The sequence below is a fragment of the Cnephaeus nilssonii genome (assembly GCF_951640355.1).
Source record: "Cnephaeus nilssonii genome assembly, chromosome: 15".
Classification (NCBI taxonomy): Eukaryota; Metazoa; Chordata; class Mammalia; order Chiroptera; family Vespertilionidae; genus Cnephaeus; species Cnephaeus nilssonii.
The window spans coordinates 61,512,794-61,533,816 of NC_137086.1; the positions used below are offsets into that span (position 1 = coordinate 61,512,794).

The 21,023-nt window shown below is 43.8% G+C and overlaps 1 protein-coding gene across 6 annotated transcripts in view; it reads right to left on the reverse strand.

Annotated features, from left to right (window-relative positions):
• Window positions 1-20,743, reverse strand: part of KANSL3 (KAT8 regulatory NSL complex subunit 3) — a 37,150-nt gene extending 16,407 nt beyond the window's left edge. For 2 of the 6 annotated variants that reach the window (XM_079792355.1, XM_079792360.1), the window contains exons 1-7: window positions 20,669-20,743; window positions 19,495-19,759; window positions 16,075-16,245; window positions 6,138-6,228; window positions 5,858-6,043; window positions 534-665; window positions 174-290 (exon numbers count right to left, since the gene is read on the reverse strand). In XM_079792355.1, the coding sequence (XP_079648481.1) occupies window positions 174-290; window positions 534-665; window positions 5,858-6,043; window positions 6,138-6,228; window positions 16,075-16,245; window positions 19,495-19,709 (912 nt within the window). In that variant the 5' untranslated portion in view covers window positions 19,710-19,759; window positions 20,669-20,743. Of the gene's footprint in view, window positions 1-173; window positions 291-533; window positions 666-5,857; window positions 6,044-6,137; window positions 6,229-13,347; window positions 13,411-16,074; window positions 16,284-19,494; window positions 19,760-20,426; window positions 20,573-20,668 lie in introns of those variants that run through there. The other 4 variants (XM_079792356.1, XM_079792357.1, XM_079792359.1 and 1 more) reach the window with 4 other exon arrangements.
• Between the last annotated feature and the right edge of the window lie 280 nt (window positions 20,744-21,023).

Here is a 21,023-nt window from a genome sequence, read left to right on the forward strand (position 1 = left end):
CCCCAGAATCCATCAACCCTTGGATAAGCACCATTCGAATTCCAAATGAAAAGAGAGTTGGGAAGCTCCATATCTAAGTTCATTCATTTTGGCCCCCTGCTGCATTTTGTCTGCTCAATCCTCCAAGACTATATTCCCACCCAGGACAGAGTCCCTCTTGTCCCCACACATACCTTGCCTAAGCAGGAGAGTTGAGACTGCCAGAAGCGGTGGCGGCGTGAGGTGGGAAACACAGAACTGGAGGGCCCGGAGGAGGCAATGAGAATGAGTGGAGAGCCAGGGAGCTTGCTCTATGGGAAAAATGCCACCAGAGAACCAAGGCATGAGAGGGTTCCTCCACGAAATCCCAGGTGTCCCCACACCTTCTTATCCCAACCAATGCTGATCTGCTTTTGAAACAGTTAAGCATTATACACAACTAGTTATCAATGAAAGAAGTTAAACATCCCACTTACTATCCTCTTGCCAAAGTTCTGAGACCAGATTCTAAAAATTCCATGGGCCACAGGTAAGTCCTGAGCTGCCCGACTTACTGGTTTGTTATGAGAAAGCACTCCCACAGCAGGGTCCCAGGGCCTCTTCAGCAGGAGGGACAAGGCCTCAGCTCCTGCAGCCCCAGTCTTCGTGTTGGATGATACAAGCATCCGGTCAATCAAGGTAGGGATCTAGAAGCAAGGAAGAACAAAGGTGCTCCACTGGGAAGCAGGAGACCTGCCCCCAGCAGCAATCAGGCAGAGCACAGAGCCCCACTATGAGCCAGACAGACCTTAACTATGCCCCTTGAACTTACCTCAGAAGCAAAGATACAATTGCATGGATGGCCTCCCACCATTAAAGGTAAGTGGGTACAATCCTTTGGAAAGACACCTGGTGATATGCATCAGGAAACTTAAATTTATTCCTACCTCTTCCCCAAAGGAGTTTGTTTCTGAGAACCTTTCCTAACAAAATATATGAGATACACGTGTGTGCGTACTTCCACGCAATTACACAAAAGACAAATTCACTCTCAATAATATCCAAAAAAGCAGAAACAATATAAATGCATACGTAAGAGAGGGGTTAAGCAAATTATCTACATAATTCGATATCATGAGTTAATATTAAATGTTTTTAAAAATTTGTAGTAACATAAGGAAATCATTTTGCTAAAATGTTAAAGATAAAACAGAAAATGTGAAAACTACCTCTATTCAGAAAAAGACGTTAATATAGCAAAATGTTAACAGTGATCTTTATGGAGTAATGGCCAACAGACACATGAAAATATACTCAATATCTCTTATCACCAGAGAAATGCAAATCAAAACTACAATGAGATATCACCTCACACCTGTCAGAATGGCTATCATCAATAAATCAACATACAATGTTGGCAAGAATGTGGAGAAAGGGGAACCCTTGTACACTGTTGGGGAACTGTAAATTGGTGTAGCCACTATGGAAAACAGTATAGAACTATCACATGATCCAGAAATTCCACTTCTGGGTATTTATTCAAAAAAATCCAAAACACTCATTCAAAAAGATATATGCACCCCTATGTTCACTGCAGCATTATTTACAACTAGAGGCCCAGTGCACAGATTTGTGCACCAGTGGGGTCCCTCGGCCTGGCCTGCGGGGATTGGTCAAAAACAGCTCTCTGACATCCCCTGAGGGGTCCCGGATTACAAGAGGGCACAGGCCAGGCCAAGGGACCCACTGGTGCACAAATCCGTGCACTGGGTCTCTAGTACGCATATAAAATCTTTGATTCATCTCATCCCTCCCTCCCCCTCCTCCTTCCCCTCTGAGATTCATCAATCTGTTCCATGTTTCCATGCCTGTGGTTTCTGCTCCTGCATTGAGCATCTACCCCCTGGTGGTCAGTGCGTGTCATAGCTACCGGCTAGTTGGCCAGTTGTTTAGGCTTTTATATATTTAGATAACCAAGATATGGAAGCAACCTGAGTGTCCATCAATAAACAAATGGATAGCCCTACCCAGTTTGGCTCAGTGGATAGAGCATTGGCCTGCGGACCGAAGGGTCCTAGGTTTGATTCCAATCAAGGGCATGTTTCTCAGTTGCAGGCTTCTCCCTAGCTTGGGCCCTGGTCGGGGCTCGAGCAGGAGGCAATCAATCGATGTGTTTCTCTCACATCACTATTTCTCTCTGTCTTTCCCTCCCTTTGCCACTCTCTCTAAAAACCAATAGAAAAATATCCGTGGGTGAGGATTAAAAAAATAGACAAATGGATAAAGATGTGGTATGTATATACAATAAAATATTACTAAACCACAAAAAGAATGAAATCTTGCTATTTACAAAACATGGATGGGCCTGAGTAAAAGAAGTTAGTCAGAGAAAGACTAACATGATTTCACTTATATGTGGAATCTAAAAATCAGAATGAATAAAATCGAAACAAACTCATATACAGAGAACAAATTTATGATCCCAGAAAGGTGGAGGATTGGGGGATGGGTGAAAAAGAGGAAGAGATTAATAAGTACAAATTGCCAGTCATAAAAATAGTAGCAGGGATGTAAAGTACAGCATAGGGAGCAGGGTCAAAAATATCGTAATGACTATGTACAGAGTCAAATGGGTAGTGCTAGACTTTCCCGGGTGATTCTTTGAAAGATATATAAATGTCTAATCTCTATGTTGTACACCTGAAACAATCATAATTTTAAAAATATAAAAATAAATAAAAAAGAATGTGAAGAGTTTATTTTAGGCACAGATGGCCCCAAGTCAAAGATTCAAGTACGAAATAAGGACTCAAGGATAGTAACAAAGGCTAGGACCAAACTGAAAAAAATCTTCACCCCCAAAATGGCCCTTCCTTCCTTCCTTCCTTCCTTCCTTCCTTCCTTCCTTCCTTCCTTCCTTCCTTCCTTCCTTCCTTCCTTCCTTTCCTTCCCTTCCTCCCTCCCTCCCTCCTTCCCTTCCTCCTTCCCTCCTTCCCTCCCTTTAAATCCTCACTTGAGGATAGCTTTTATTGATTTTAAAGATAGGGGAAGGAAGAAAGAGAAACAAGGATGGAAGAAGAAATATTGATCAGTTGCCTCCTGTACACGCCCTTGACTGGGGATTGAACCCAAAACCTAGGTATGTGCCCTGACCAGGAATCGAACCTGCAACTTTTTTGGTGTATGGGGTGATGCTCCAACCAATTGAGCCACCTAGTCTGGGCCATGTCTTTGTAAGTTACTCTATAACTCTAAGCCACTCAACATCTTGAGGAAGAGGATCTGATCTGGTTAGACTTTAAAGCTTTCATCTGGCAGTGGAGCACAGCTTTGAAACTCACCTTCTGTCAAGACAGAATGTTTACCTCTAACTAGTTTGGCTCAGTGGATAGAGCATCGGCCTGCGAACTGAAAGGTCTCAGGTTCGATTCCGGTCAAGGGCACATGCCCGGGTTGTAGGCTCGATCCCCAGTGGGGGACTTGCAGGAGGCAGCCGATCCATGATTCTCTCTCATAATGGATGTTTCTCTCTCTCTCTCTCTCCCTCTTCCTTCCTCTCTGAAATCAATAAATATATATATTTAAAAAAAAAGACAATGTTTAGAAACCATAATCAACAACCGCCTTCTCTGCTGGAGCTGGGTTGACCAAGCTCCCCCGGTCTTTCCACCACTGCATCTTTTTCAACAGGCAATTAAGAGGCTAGGTCTAGCCCTGATTGGTTTGGCTCAGTGGATAGAGCATCGGCCTGTGTACTGGGGGGTCCCAGGTTTGATTCCAGTCAAGGGCATGTACCTTGGTTGTGGGCACGTCCCCAGTACGGGGTGTGCAGGAGGCAGCTGATCGATGTTTCTCTCTCATCGATGTTTCTAACTCTCTATCCCTCTCCCTCTCTGTAAAAAATTAATAAAATATATTAAAAAAAAAAAAAGAGTCTGGGTCTATATCCTCTCTGTTCCCTTCACAAGGGATCTGATGGTGGCATAGTTTGCCTAAGAGCAAGATAACATTCACTTACATTTTCATTCAGCAGGTAACATTAAAAGTTTTGGGAACCAGGCAAAGTATTTCTTGTGAATCTGACAGTCATGGGAAAGCAAGAGTCTGATGGAACCACTGCTGAGAGCTCAGCCTGGAGTGGACAGCACCTCAAACCGGGGCTGACGGGTACTAGCATGTCCTCTGCCCTTCCTGCTAACCTGCACGGTGACCTGGCTGCAACTGTGCACACCTGTGGAGTCCCCCCAAAGTCTGTGACGCTCATAAAACCTGAACACCACCCCGTTCACTTGGGAATGTTCGGACAGTAACTTAAATAAGGAAGCAATGCAAACTTCCTTACAAGGGGAATTACACTGCAGTCACACTGCCACACAGAGTACAGCAGAGTCACTGGAAAATGGGACTTGGCACCACCAGCCCTCATCTGTAGAGCACAGGTACCAGTGCTGTACTCTTACATGGGTAGAGTCTGTGGAGAACATTGAAAATGCTTGAAATACTCTCAGGCTGCCATTCTCTGCCGGGTCTTATCATGGCCCCACCCGCCACCCACCATTCACCTCCTGGGCCCAGGATTCTACTTGCGGAGCAGCAGCAAAGGAAACGTCTGGGGCTGCCTTTTCATTTGTCTCTTTCTCCACTAGAAAACAGGTTCTATCAGAGTAGGGGGTATTTCTGTTTTGCCCACCCCAATGCCTGACACATTATAGGCACAAAATAAATTATTTGTTGAATAAATAAACTAATATCAAATTTCCTACCATGAATATCATTATTGTATCTAGTCCTGAATTTTATTTCTGTACTAAATCAGTCTACTTTTGTTTTCAAACAAACTCAGCATCCTTCTACTGAAAAACAGGCAGGAAACAATGAGTCTGAAAATTTGGGGGTAGGGCTGGGGAAGGTGCTGGCCAGGCAAATTATACCAACAAAATGGGCAGCTTCTCACAAAGGAGAAGAAAGAAAAACTTAAGGCAAAAAAAAGTCAAGACCTGAATTAATCCAAGTTGTCTGGGGCCATTTTGTATCAGAGCAAAATGCTCTAAAAATTTCAAGAGCCTATAAACTTATACAACCGTTAACAGTTGTTGTGGGCTTACTTGGCCAAATTTTGTGCCAAGCATTTTATCTGGATCAACTAATTTAATTTTCACAAAAAACCTAGATAGGTATTATTACTAGCCATGTATTAGAGATGAGGAAACTGAGACACATCCGAGATTACACAGTTGACTAGTGATTGAGATGAGATGAGCCAGGCTATCTGCCCCAAAACCCATAATCTACCACACTGAACACAGCCCAGGCAGTAACTGAAATCACAACAAACTGGAATCATGAAAACAAACCAGTTTAACTTTGTGCAATACTGTCTCAGTGAGAAAGCAGAAAAATATAGATGTTTTATAGAGAATTATTAAAATCAAAGTGTTGCTACTGAAGGCTCACCCGATGAGGAGAGACTGAGGCATGAATCTCCCTCCCTGCTCTGGACACCTCCCCCTCCCCATCCCTGCACTCTTAAGTTCACAGGTCTGCTTCTGGCCGCTTCTCAACACCCCTGCCTGGTAAACCCTTCATCTTCTGCATGATAATTCAATTCTCCTCTCACCTCACCTCAGAGGTGACTCAAACCACAAGCTGCAAGGCTGGAGAGGCTACAAGTGTATTCTGGTTTTCAAGCCCACACCTCATCCTGGAGCCAGCAGGGCTGAAGACGTTTACACCAGACAAAAATGTGAAGTGATACCATGTCTCCTATTTTAATAGCAAACCTGCCATTCAGTCATGCCCTCCTGGCTGACCAAGCAATGACCTTGCTAAGCCCCTCTTCCTGAACCCACAGCAGAGGCTGGCTACCCCAGCACAAGACAGATACCAATCACAGCCTTACCTTCCCTTTTAGTGTCTGCAAGGCATCCAGGTAGGCCGCCAGCATGGGCAGACTCAAAGTCTCCACCAGGGTGGTATGCAGCCACTGGATCAGCTTGGTGTCCCAGCTTACACTTGCCAGAGCCTGCCGCACTCTCCTTGCACACTTGTCCACCGCAACTCGACGTAGCACTGGCTCATTGCAAGCCTGAAAGATGGACATGGAGCGATAAAACATGAGGTCCACCTTGTCAGCAATGGGGTGGGGGGCACACACCGTGGGCAGCTTTCTGGAGTCTCACCCCTTCGTTGGCCAAGCGGGCAAGCCGGTCAGACTGCAGCGCTTTGAGGATCTTGTTGAATAGCTTGTTCTGGGCCATTGTCCAGCCCGTTCTGTAGGGAAAACTCCGAGGAATTAAAGTCAAACACTGGGAGCACTCCTCATACATGTACACTGCACAAGGATTATGACATGTCTTTTGTTCCCACTGTGAAACAGCATACCTTGAAGTAGCTTAGTCTAAGACCATGGAGCTAAAGCACAAGACCGAGATTATGGTCCCAGTCCTGCCAACAAGCCACCTCAACATACACTTGTATTGATATATACACTACAAGTCAAAATCAGTCACAATGAAGTCTTTCTAGTGCTAGCCAAGCTAATTATTTACCTAGTGGCTAAAATAATCCATGAGTAAATAAAAGCATGGCTCCATTGCACAAACATATTTGAATTTCACAAGGCTAATCTTTCACACAAAGAGGTAGACAAGATGAGCAAGCATTTTAATGTACTAGAACCTCAAACTACACTAACAGGCCTATCTAAATTAGCTTCAGGAACAGAAATATAACAAGTGAAGTGGCTATTCTCCCTTCTCTCCCTTTTTCACCATGAATTTTTTTTATTTCTGTAATCACTCAGTTAACAAATTTAGTTCTGAATGCCTGTTCCATGTGAGTTAACACTGTGTCATCTCAGCACAGACACAGGCACACTTCTACCCTGCTGTGGATGGCGGGATGTGCCCCCCTCCAAATCAGCTGGCACACTTAGAAACCCTGCAATTAGAAACCCATCCTACTGCCCTGTACCCACTTGTTATACCCTGCACAGTGAAATGGAGCTTATTAAAGTCCCCCTCCATCCCACTCATGTCAATCTTTATTACTCTGAGATCCCAACTCTGGTCAGTAATCTTCCTAAAGACATTGAGAGAAAGGTAATAAAAGATACCCAATATTTGTTTACCAAATCTCCCAGCTATAAATTAAACTGGTGGTAAGATTACCTTAAAAAAATGTTTTAAAGTAGGTCCCAGATTCAAAAGAGAACCTGGAATGAAACCAAGGTAGCAGTTCAAACCAGTGGGGATAAAGGAAGCAGGGCTGAAACAAGCAGTAACCACCTGGAAAAAGAAATGCTGCCCGGTTGGTGTGGTTCATAATTGAGAGTCCACCTACGAACCAGGAGGTCACAGTTCGATTCCTGGTCAGGGCACATGCCGGGGTGGTAGATTTGATCCCCAGTAAGGGGCATGCAGGAGGCAGCTGATTGATGATTCTCTCTCATCATTGATGTTTCTATCTCTCTCTCCTTCTCCCTTCCTCTCTGAAATCAATAAAAATACATTTTTTAAAAAGGCACCCGGGACTCGTACAAAAATAAATTTCAAGTGGAATAAAAAGTTAAATATAAAAAAATAAAGTTACCAAAGTACTAGAATAAATAGTGATATCTATCAATCATCTATCTTAAAATATGTAAGGCCTTAAGTATGACCTAAAACCTAAAAGCTACAAAAGGGAGAAAGAGAAATATAACTACGTAAGTATTTCAAACTTCTATAAAGGAGAAAAGTGACGTATCATAAACAAAGTCAAAACACCTGCTATTTCATTAAAGTAGAAAAAGCCACTAGAAAATTAAGAAAAAGACAACATACTCAAAACAATGGATAAAGAACATGAAAAGGCAGTTCACAAAAAAGTATAGTCAACCCTGTTCAAAATCAAATATGCAAATCCTATCTAATAAAAGAGTAATATGTAAATTGACCATCACTCCAACACACAAGATGGCTGCCCCCATGTGGACACAGATGGCTACCACAAAATGGCCGGCAGGGAGGGCTGTTGGGGCAATCAGGCCTGCAGGGGAGGGCATTTGTGGGGGGACCAGGCCTGCAGGGGAGGGTAGTTTGGGGGGACCAGGCCTGCAGGGGAGGTCAGTTGGGGGCAACCAGGCCTGCAGGAGAGAGCATTTGGGGGGGGGGGGGAACCAGGCCTGCAGGGGAGGGCAGTTAGGGGCAACCAGGCCAGCAGGGGAGGGCAGTTAGGGGCAACCAGGCCTGCAGGGGAGGGTAGTTGGGGGTGACCAGGCCAGCAGGGGAGAGCAGTTAGGGGTGACCAGGCAGGCAGGGGAGGGCAGTTAGGGATGACCAGGCCTGCAGGGCAGGACAGTTGTGGGGGACCAGCCCTGCAAAGGAGCAGTTAGGCATCGATCAGGCTGGCAGGGGAGTGGTTAGGGGGTGATCAGGCTGGCAGGCAAAAACGGTTAGGGTCAATCAGGCAGGCAGGCAGGCGAGCGGTTGGGAGCCAGCAGTCCCGGATTGTGAATCCTGGTGGGATCAGGCCTAAACGGGCAGTCAGACATCCATCAAGGGGTCCCAGATTGGAGAGGGTGCAGGCTGGGCTGAGTGACCGCCCCCCACCTTACCCCGTGCACAAATTTCATGCACCGGGCCTCTAGTTAAAATAATAAAATATTATTTTTCAGCTATCAAATGGGTAAAAATTAACAAGTTTAATACTACTCTGTGTTGTGGGAGTGTAAGAAGATAGGTGTCTCCTTACTTCTCTGATGGAAATATAAGTTAGTACAACCTTTGGAAAGTAATTTTGGAAAGAAATCAATCAAAAAATCTAAGTCAGCCCTGACCGGTTTGGTTCAGTGAATAGAGTGTCAGCCTGCGGACTGAAGGGTCCCAGGTTCGATTCCAGTTAAGGGCATGTACCTTGGTTGCAGGCACATCCCCAGTGGGGAGTGTGCAGGAGGCAGCTGATTGATGTTTCTCTCTCATCGATGTTTCTAACTCTCTATCCTTCTCCCTTTCTCTTTGTAAAAAAAAAAAAAAATCAATAAAATATATTAAAAAACAAAACAAAAATCAGATCATGTCACTCTGCTCAAAGCCCTTTGGTGGCCACATATCAACCTGTTAAAAGCCAAAGTCATTGCCATAGGCTGTCTGGACCCTACTCCCTGCCTCCCAAGTCCCAAATCTCTGAATATCAAACTACAACAAAACCCGACTGGATTCTGATGAAGTAGCAGGAATAAGCCACATCATCATACATGACTGGCCCTGACTTCTGTGGCTTCAACACACTGCCCCCCAAACCCAATTCTGCATGCTCCGCTCCCACATCACAGCTGGGCCCGCTGTCCATTCCCTCCCTGGAACAATGGCTCTCTTTCTACCTCCTTCAGGTCATTGCTCAGATGTCAACCTCCACTGTTGCTTTCCTGACTAATCCCTACTTACAAAACCGCCAATACCGATTCCCTATCCTCCTTCCATCCATATCATCATCTCACATTCTATCCGTTTTATTTCTTTAGTCCATCTCCCTCTGCTGAATGTAGAGGCCAAGATGGCAGGGACTTTTGTTGCTAGATCCCCAGCACATAAAACAGTATCTGACCCATAGCAGGGACTTGACATCTGCTAAATACATGGATAAATTGTGTGTATAGACATTCTACACCCTGATAACAGCTGAGCACAAAATCAAACCTTTATACTCCTCACCACACTAAGCCCCAGGCAACTGAGCAGCAGAAGACACTGAGACATGAGTTAGGTGAAACTAACTTGAGCCTTTCACCATACCAGGGTGGCCAAACAATTCCAAACACCTCTTACTTTACAGCAGACCAGCATCCTTCCCATCACAACCCGCCATGAAGGTACCTTATTTTCTATAGATCACCTCTTTAATAATACCAATAGCATGGCCAAGTCACCATGAAGGGGGAGGACAAATTATCCTTTGTAATTCACTTTGTACAACTATCTCACTGTCCTTGGAAAGAGTAAATACCCTCTACAAAGGAGGAAAATATGGTTCAACTTCTTTTCCTTCTGCAAAATAAAATCTCACCTATGTTTTACAACTGACCAGTTACACAGTCCAGGAGAACACTAACTCAGAGCCGCAACTCTAACCAGCTCTGCAGTGAAGAGCGAGATGTGTGCCTCAGTCTCCTTGACTGTAAAATAAACATGGATCTCTAAGGTTCCTCTCGCAATAAAAACTCAGATGAGCTATGATTACAGATGGAAGCAAAAGTTGAAGGAAAGCAGTTCAAGTCCATGATCACAGAATTCTTCAAAAGCTTTCCTTGCTCCAATAAATCCCTTCTCAACCTCCAAACCTCCCCACTTTGTAACACTCTTGTGGGGACCAGAAGCAGTCTTGGGTTCCTGAGAATTGTCCTTTTTCTTATTTTCCACTAGTTCTCTTGGTTTATTTCTGCTACTTCATCAGGATCCAGTCAGGTTTGGTTGTAGTTTTATATTCAGAGATTTTAGACGTGGGAGGCGGGGAGTGGAAGCTTCAATTTAAGTGTTGGGACTCAGCACACCCTGAATCCAGGACAGCTTATGGGAACGGCTGGTTCACATTATTAGCAGTATCTCTCTCATGTACAGTGAGTCTCGAGTGGGCTCGGGGATCTGGAGGCAGGGGGAGGAGACAGGATGTTCACAAGCAGTTTGAAAAACTCTCTGGAGATACGTAGTTCTATTTCCATATTAACACACCTCTTTGTTTTTACTGGCTGGTTTTGTCCTACTGGTGGGCATTTAGGTTGTGTCCTTTTAACTGCTCTTATGGACAGCTGCAGTGCCCACCCCTCCTTTCCCCCAACACACACATCTATCTCCAACTTTATATGGCTGTGTGAGTATCTCTGAAGGATAAATTTCTTGAGATGGAAATGTAAGACCAAAGGCTATAAAATTTTCAAATTTCTAGTTCTGTGAAAATACGTGTAAAGAACCTGCAACATCATGGAAGCATTATTAAACTTCAGCCTTAGCCCCAGCAATACTGTTCATTTATAGGTTAGACAACAATACAGTTTCTTCATGTTCAACAATCTCTTAAGCTTTCTCAAAGTCTACTGATCATGTTGCAAGGACAGTGAATGAGGCATAATTTATAAGGCACCAGTAACATTTCCAAAATTATCCTGTTATTATATAACAGGATGCTTTCTCTATTTGTTTGTTTTACTCTATATTTATTCTGAAACCCAAAATGATGACAGCAAGGAAAATGATGTGAACAAAATGGGAAGGGGGTGAGAAAGCTATTTAGAAGTTACTCCTACATTGAAGTTACATCAATGACAGCTACAATTAAATTTAAAAACCACAATGTTGGGAGTCTAAAATCCCTGAAAAAGTTCTTAGGATTATTGCTGGATATACAAAAAGTGACTCCAAGAATTGAAATATGTTCTCTATATTTTGTCAGCTTTGTGGAAGGCTGGAAAATTTAGTGGGCAGGAAAAAAAAGATCTAACCTAAGATTAAGATAAAGAGCATGCAAAAGATATAATTAAGGAAAAATTTAAAAACAGGAGACAGAATTTTAAATACAAGTTTAAACAGTCAAATAGCTGATGGGAACTACAGTGAGTCAACCAGTCCCTCCACCTAAACCTATTCCATTTTCACAAGTGCAGAAACGCCTACTCTCCATTTCTTAGATGAGATCAGATAATCTCATGGTCCCCATGCTCTGATCCTGAATGACGTGACCTCTGGATCATCTTATCCAAAGCAGCCAAAAAGTCACATTGGTCCTAGACCAATTTTCAAAGGTAATTATTCTTTCTCTGATACTTATTTTTCAAGGGAGATGAATTCAATATTAAAATGTCTACAGGACTTTTTATTTTAAACCAGAAGTCAAACAGAGAGACAAAGAACATCCAGAGAGACAGAATGTCACACTTACTTTTTCAGATGATAAAATTTTTTTCTTAAACACCAGGAGAAAGGAAGAAAAGAATGAAGGGGAAGGAGAGAGGGAAAATAAACAACACAAAGATCTTGGACTCAAAATTTCAAACACTGATTAGAGCAAATTTAGAAAAGGAGAATGGTTTTCTTTTGGCTGAATTCAGAGAAGTTTTGATTTCTAAGATAAGACAACCTGCTTTAGGACACTAGACTCTTTTACTGAAATATTGGAAATGTCCTAAAATCCATTTGAGCAATGCTGAGACATATCATGTATCGAGTATTTTATTGAATGTCTTTTAAAAGCTGTGCATCTAATTAAACTCGACATTTAAGAAACATTTTGGGGGGAAAAAGGTGGTCCAACTTCTACAGGACATTACTACTCCAACAAAATGTAAATCGTTTTCAAAGTTCTTCAAATCACCCAACTTTGGCATGCAGACACAGGAGGTCAGCAAACTTTTCCTAAAATGGACTGGATAGTACATATTTGCTTTTGTGAGCCATATGGTCTGTCACAACTATTCAATTCTGCAGTCGTAATGCAAAAGCAGCCATGAACAATACCTAAAAGTGGGCATGACTGGGGTCCAATAAAGCTGCTTATGGACACTGACATTTGAATTGCATGTGTCTTTTTAAAAATATATATATTTTTATTGATTTTAGAAAGGAAGGGGAAAGGGAGAGAGAGACAGAAACATCAATGATGAGAGACAATCATTGATTGGCTGCCTCCTGCACACCCCCTACTGGGGATCGAGCCTGCAACCCAGGCATGTGCCCTTTACAGGAATCAAACCTGGGACCCTTCAGTCCGCAGGCTGGCACTCTATCCTGAGGCAAACCAGCTTAGGCTCATGTGTCTTCTTTTGATTTTTTTTAACCACTTAAAAATGTGAAAACTATTCTTAGTTCAAGGGCTGTGTAAAAACAATCACTGGGCTCCAGGTGGTTCCTGGGCACTGGCTTGCTCACCCTCATCTAGACAATTTAATCAGTCAGAGAAGATTTTTAAACTGTTTCACAAAATATCAGGCATTACTACAGAAAGCCAGAGTCAGTTGGGGAGCTTCAATTTCTATACACAGAAAGTTATCTGAAGGCAGTTACTGCTGAAATAATTCAAGAGGGGAACCCAGGGCACTAACAAAGAAAATTAAGTTTCTGACTCCATTGAAAGATCTCTGAGGAAAAACAAATTTCTGGTCCTATAGACCATGAGTTTTTGATATGGGAAACTGTAATTTTACATTATTTTATACAAGAAGAAAAGAATCAGCAATTTAACAATCAAGTCAAGGGAAAGAGTGGCAACAAGTTGATTATAATCAGAATAGAGGGACCTAACTGCAAGCTCCAAACAGGTTACAGATCCAGAGTTCGGGAACAAGGTCAGAGTTCGGTGACCTCTGAAAGTGAAGCAAGTATCATCAAATAATAAAATTAGCTATGTGCAAAAGTGACCTACCTGAAGAGATGGTTTGTAAGCCTGTTGCTAATGAGAAGGACGCCTCCAAAATTTCATCAGACACTAAAAAAACAAATAATCTGAGATAAACTGAGCGCTAATTAACCATATCAATCTATGGTAATGTCATAACAGAAGGATGGAGGTCCCCATGGAGAAAGACAAGCCAAAGATAAGAATCTGTCAGTGTTTTTCTGCAGGGCAGGTGAAGGTGTGCCCTGGCCTAATCGGGAGCCCTTCTTGCCTTGAGGAAAGATGGGTGCATCCAGCTACCTTGTTGAAAGAGGAAGCCTCCAGGGCAGACTCTGTACTTGCCATCCACTCTGGAATAGAAGGGCTTCCCAGACTCTCCCACTGGGAATCGATGCTCTGGCCAGGCCACTCCAGTGTCTCATCTGGCTTATAGATATAGCTGTCCTTGTAAATTAAGAAACCGGTATTCATATGTGTTACTAAGTGTCTGATGATTTTGGTAAGTATAAAAAGTCCCCCCAAATCTCTCGATCATGTCCATGGTGAACTGATAAAAAAAACTTCATGCAGTTCTCCCATGCAGTTTCTGAAACTGCACACAGAGGACACCACAGAGGGATACCTAACCATGAGGGGTCGCCTTGTTCAGCTACTGACTGCCCTTAAGAAGCAGGTAGAATAGTTGAGAATACTGGGCTCTGGAGATGTACTGTCTGCTCTGAACAAATTCCTGCTCCATCACTTCCTAACTAAGATTTTTAAACCATCCTGAGCTCAGTTTCTCCATCCTGTAAAATAGAGACGAAGAAGGGCTATACCTTGAAGAGCTGCTGTGAGGAGTAAGAGATCATGGGCATGAAGCGCTTGGCACAATGCCTGGCACCCAGAAAGCACTTGACAAATGATAGGTGTTTTGTTTTGTTTTTTGTTACTATCACTGTCACTATTTTTTATTATTAACTGTAACAACAATGATAACCATTTTGCTGAATTCACTGACTCTGGGAATATTCCAGCAGTTGATCTTCACTCACAGCAGAGTTTTCCTCTGTATCTGAAGCTTCGGAGAGCATTTCCCCTTCTTAGGGCACAACGTTCATTCCAGTTCAAGATCCTAAACAACTTATTCAAAGTGCAGAGCTGCTCCTCCTCTAAGAGCTCCCTCCTTGATCACAGGGCACACCCGCTCAACCTCATTCCCGACCTCAGACCAGACTCATAAATCATTACAATTGCCTCAAACTTCCTATCCTTTTTCCTACAGTGTCCTTTTTCTCTTCCATGATTATAAAATAAGATCTCTCCAACATTATGGCAAGGGTACCAGCTACCAACTCCTGTGTAAGCATTTTAATATTCCCTTACATATGGCAGATAGACAGAGAGCCACCAGGGAAATGCAAAATAAAACCACACTGGCTGTCACTTCACAACCTCTAGAATAGTCATAATAAAAAAACCAGATAATAAATGCTGGCAAAGATGTAGAGAAATTAGAACTCTCTTACACTGCTGGTGGGAATGTGAAATTGTTTAGTCCCTTTGAAAATCAGTTTAGAAAGCCCCAAAACTTAAATATGAAGTTATCAAATGACCCAGCCATTCCACTTCGAGGTAAATATTCAAGAAAACTGAAAATATAGGGCCACACAAAAACAAGTACATGAATATTCAAAGAAGCATATTCATAACAGCCAGAAAGTGTTAGCAACCCAAATATCCACCAACAGATGAATGGATAAACAAAACGTGGTACAATGAAATATCATTTGGCTATTAAAAGGAATGAAGTACTGACTCATGCTACAATACACATGAACCTCAAAAACCTCCTGAGAGAAGCCAGACACAAAAGCCACATATTGTATGATTCCGTTTATATAAAATGTTCAGAATAGGCAAACTTAGACAGAAAGGAAATTAGTGGTTGCCAGAGGTTGAAGGGGTTGGGAGGAAATGGGAAGTGACTTTAATGGATATGAAGTTTCTTTTTGGGGTGCTGAAAATGTTCATCAAATTGATTGTGGTGATGAATATACTAAAATGTACACATTAAATAGGTGAGTTATATGGTATGTAAATTTTATCTTCATAAGGTTGTTATGCAATAAGCAAAAGATAAATATTTGCCAAAAGAACAATGACAAATGACCTGGAGAGGAGTGTGGAGTCCCTGGGTCAGTAGGAACCATGGTAGTAAGACAGGCAATTCATGAAAATGGACTGAAGTATTCCCTCAAAAACACAGACTGCAAATATGTATTTAACAGCCACTCAAATCAAACATCTGTTAGCTTTTCATGTGATTCCAAAACATTTTCATGACCTAGCTACAGACCTTATAAAACAGTATCTTACAAATATACGTTTACTTAATGTTTTGGGGGGTTGTTTTTTTGGAGTCTGGGAAACTCTCATATCAAATCTTATTCTACATAAGCTACAGAGTTAGTTATAACTATCAAATTTAATTCACTTATTTATTTGATAAACATTTATCATATGCCTACTATGTGCCAGGCAGTGTCCTAGGTGTCAGGGATGCAAAGACGGCTGGGATGCAAACCCTCTTCTCAAGGAGCTCACTGCACACAGTGAGCTGAGACTTAAAAGCAGAGTAAGAAGAACATGTGTGTGGCTGCAAATGAAATAAGTGCCTAATAAATGTGTTTCAATGCAGATGATGGTACAAAACATTTACAGGGCAGTGAGCATCAACCCTGTAGTGACCAGTCTTCCTGCAGAGTAGCCTACCTGTTGACATGCTCCTCCCAGTCCTCTGGTGGGGGAGGGGCGTCTGCATCAGTCCTGGCGAAGATGACATGCCTTTCACACTCGTTCATCACGCTGCGTGCCTTCTGATTGTCGTAGAGTGGCATGGGGGTTGATGTGACTGTCTCCACATCTATTGGGACGTCTGACTCGCTGTAAACAGGTGAGAAGATTGGACCAGGCCACATGTACTGTATACAACACAGATGTTTAACAATCATCTGGTTGCCAAAAATGTCTCTTTAATATAATCAGCTTTAAAATATGCACAAGCACATTATATCCACAAGAAAATTATGGTTCAAAGTAATCTTTCCCACACTTGTCAAGTCTCTGCCCTCTGACACACTCTGATGTACTAGGGGACATTAAGTCGTTTTTAAATGACTATATGCAAAAAATAACAAATAGTTATTTTTTTAAAAAGACAAATATATTCCATAAGCAAATAGTTGAATGCCCATATGTGCTTTCCAATACAACAACTATAGGCCACATGAAAGTATTTAAAGTAAGAAAAATTACACAGCATTAAAAATTCAGTTTCTCAGTCAGACTAACCACATTTCAAGTGTGCAACAGACATATGTGGCTGGTGGCTACCATATCAGATGCACAGGTATTGAGCATTTCTATCACTGCAGAAAGTTCTGTTGGACAGTACTGATCTGAGTTTTAACTATTCATACAAACTTCCCCTTCACTAGCAAGTCAACTGGTAGTAACTATATGCTGTAAAAGCCCATGATGGTCTAAGATCACTTGGAATGTAGACACCTCAGCGATTTAACTCACTGTGAAAAGGGCCTAGAACAGAAACAAATAGAAATGGACATCTAAAGAATCTTTCATATTTTACTTTTTATATTTATATGTGTATATATATATTTTTAAGATACTCTTTTTTCAATTTTCTTGTACTTTATTAAAGTGTCCTCTTTTTTTTCTTTTTATTGATTTCAGAGAGGAAGGGAGAGGAAGAGAGAGACAGAAACATCAATGATGAAAATCATTGATCGGCTGCCTCCTACACGCCCCACACCGGGGATGGAACCCACAACCCAGGCATGTGCCCTGACCAGGAATCAAACCGTGACCTCCTGGTTCATAAGTCAATACTAAACCACTCAGCCACGCAGGCCGGACTGAAGAACCTTTCATATTTTAAAATGTTAATGAAATCCTAGTACCATAAGGGTCCTTCACTGCACCAACTGTCACCCTAAATACTATGCCAATCAAACTGGCCTATGATTGTCTACCAAACATCACTTTAACTTTCTGATGTCCATGATTTTACTGCATCCATTCCCAATGGCTGGGATAATTACACCATTCTGAAATGAAGAGAAATCATGTGCGCTAGATTGGGTGGTGAGTGAAAGAGCTGATTATCTTCTCTGGACCAGGCAATTAGACCTGTGTGCCTCATAAAGAACTCTTGATTTCATCATTTCAACATATCCTCCCTGAGCTTTCCCCAACTCAGGGCACCACCCAGCTGCTCAAGCCAGAAATCTAAAAGTCATCCTAATATCACCTTAGGCCTTAACCCTGGTCCCTTTCCAATGCAGCACAGCAGGTCCTGTTGACGCTACCTACAAAATAAATCTCAAAGCCATCCATTTTTCTCCATCTGTACTATTGCTGCCCCTATCCAAGTTATCATGACTCTGGCCCCCTCTATTGCAATGGCCTCCTAGCAAAAATTCAACAAAAATTCAAAGTGACCTTTTAAAAATATAAATCCAACTTCTCCCCTAGCTCCCACTTACATCCCCATTGCAACTATACTCCAGACACAATGGCCTAAAATGAGTTCACAGAACATGCCAAACTCCCTCCCACTTTCGAGGGCTATATATATGGAGACGGTTTATAAGAGGAAATAATTTTCTAAGGACTGAAATAGCCAAGTCCACAGAGCCTCACTTTTAAAAAATACAAGATACAAACAGGAGTTTCAATGTTAGCAAGAAGCTATTACATAACTAGAAAACAGGAAAAAATTTCAAGTTCTACATAAAGGAGTTATGCCCCAAGCCAGAGGCATCAAGATTATGCTGAATAATTCCCTAAAGTCAGAGATCCTGTGCTCTGTACAACAAAAAAAGCCAACACAATGCTGCCATCCTTAGGAAATGAAACAAAAACCACTATTCTGTATGTGTTTAAAACACATATCATAGTAACTCTAGCTCATTAAGGCTCAATGGGGGATCTAAAGAAGCAAAATATAAGATCTCTACTCCCCAACAAACCTAAAACATGTGCTAGAGGAAAGATGAGACATTAGATCAGATTAAAACAAACAAACAAAGCCCTGGCTGCCGGGCAGCTCAGGTGGTTACAGCATTGTCCTAACATGCCAAGGTTGCTGGTTTGGTCAGGGGCACACAAAAATCAACCAATGAATGCAATAAGAGGAATCAATGTTTCTCTCTCCCTCCCCTCCCCCCAAATCAATAAATAAAATTAAAAACAAACAAAAGCTCCTCCCCAAAACAGTTTATAAGATTACTGAGGGTGTGATTTGGTCATCAAAATATATCAACAAATCTTAAAATATAATTAGAACACATTAAAGCTCAAAAGAATTGCTAAACAGGTTTATTCAAGCCAAATGTAACTATATCACCTATTACATACTAAATTTATGAAAAAAAATTCTGCCCTAGCTGGACTGGCTCAGTGGATAGAGCATCGGCCTTCGGACTGATAGGTCCTGGGTTCGATTCTGGTCAGGGGTACATCCCCAGTAGGGGGCATGCAGGAGACAGCTGATCAATAATTCTCTCTCATCACTGATATTCCTATCTCTCTCCCTTTCCCTTCCTCTCTGAAATAAATAAATAAATATTTTTAAAAATTCCTTATCCTGTAATTAATCTGGCTGAAAATACAACCAGACCTAAGAAAGGTTTAGATCACCCATGGGTGACAGTTCTGAAACAGCTAAGGGAGAAAGCAAGGTCTTGGGAATATACTCCTACTAAACTTTTTGGGTGAAACCAGGAAAAGTTTATTGTTGCCAGTGTTTGGGCAAGCCAGCACACTGCACTAAAGGAATGAGTCTAATCCTGTGTGGCAGTTTCTAAGTCAACTACCCTTCAGTCAGTCTTATTCTTCACCAGTTAAATAATCCTCTTCCATTTCCTCTTTCCATACGTCCTATCACCTAAATGGAATAGGCTGTTTACTTTCTTTGGAACATCCTGCTTTCCTGTCAGATGTCTTGAATGCTGATGTCCATTCAGGCCTGATATCCTCGCACTGCTTACCAGAGATGCCCGAATTAAACATCCGAACCCCCACAATCCCCACAGTAAAGTCCTCTTTAATCCATCTGACCACGGCCCAGGGAGGGCAACCGCAGCCCTTAGGAGAGGAGCCCCAACTCACATGGTACTTTCATGCTGCCTCCGGGGAGTAACAAAGAGCATGCGGGTGGGCCGGGCACTACTGGCATCTGGGTGGGCACTCCAGGGCTTGGCATAGCTATGATCCAGAAAAACCAGATCCAGCTCCCGTTCGTGCACTGAAAGCTGGAAGAGCAGGGAGGTGCCCATGCGCCGCGCTGAAGACTGGAAGTCCCTCTCCACACCGCGGTGGGCCATGTCCGTGGAGGGGCAGCCAGTCAGCGAGCAGCTGTCCGCATGCTGGCCACCTGCAGCGGAAAGGGTGTCAATTCAAATATTCTAAACCTCTCCCAACCTGCAACATCTCACGTGCTCCCGACTTTTGTGACCGTCTATCATTCACATTTGAGACGTCATTGCACTGCGCACCCTCACCGCCACCGGGAGGGTCCTGAGGTCCCACTCCGCCCTCCGAAAGCTCGGGCACCGCGGGTGCTCCACGCAGGCTCCGTTCGCGGGAGGCCGGAGGCGGCACGGGCGCAAAGCTCCCTCCGACAGACTCTGTCTGACTTGCTTGGCCGGCGCCTCGGTTTCTTAAGAGCCAGAAGGGCTGGAGCCAACAACGCGAATCACATTTGTTAATCTTCCCGAGCTGAGTTAGGGTCTAGCCGCTCCTCACCGTCCCCTACGCTTCAAGGCGCCCACTACAGCGGGCAGCACGGGCCTCAGGAGGCCTCTGAAGTCTGCTTTATGTTCAGTAAAAGTTTTGCAACAACTTCCTAATACTCTGGAGTTTTTAAACGAACAAATGAGGGCTCCTTCGCGAAGCCCGTAACAAAACGCCACCCCAGGAGGACCTCGTCCACACCCGGGTGGGCGGTCCCCGCAAACCGCCCGGGACTGCGGCCGTCCCTGGGGTCTCGCCACGGAACCTCCAAAACACCCCGTGCAGTGGGCGGGGCTTATCGTTCTCACTTCACAGACGAAGACGCCGGTTCCGAGGGGATGGAGCGACTAGGCCAAGGTCACCGAGAGTTCGCGACCAGGAGGCGCCGCCTCACACCCGCCCGGCCCAGTGGCCCAACCCGACCGGCCGCCCCGGCTCGGGATCCAGCCCCGGGTCCCCGAATGCCGGGGAGCCCCGAGGCTCTCGCTGGGCCCCCGCCTGCCCCGCCCCTGGCCGCGACCCCCAAGGCCCGCCACCGCAGCGGTCCTACCTCCCTCACCCGCAATCCGCGGGCCGCGCGCTAGGCCCGGGCGGCTCTCAGGGCGCGTGCGCGTTACCGCCCCCAAGCTCGGCTCTCCGGGCTCCAAGCAAAACGCGGAAACGGATTATAGCCTGAGAGGGAGGACCGGGGAGCGGGAAAACCCGGAGTGGATGACTGCGCCACAAAGGCGGGAAGCGGAGAGCCTGCAATGCGCGGATCTCTGAGGCAGGTAACTACCCAGTCCTGGATCCGCCTCCTGCATTTTCAGTGGGAGCGGAGGACCAAGGAGGACGCTGGCTCTTGCAGCAGCAATCCTGCTGCCCGCACCCCAAGTCCCTTCACCCCTCACCTCTGCTAGAGCATG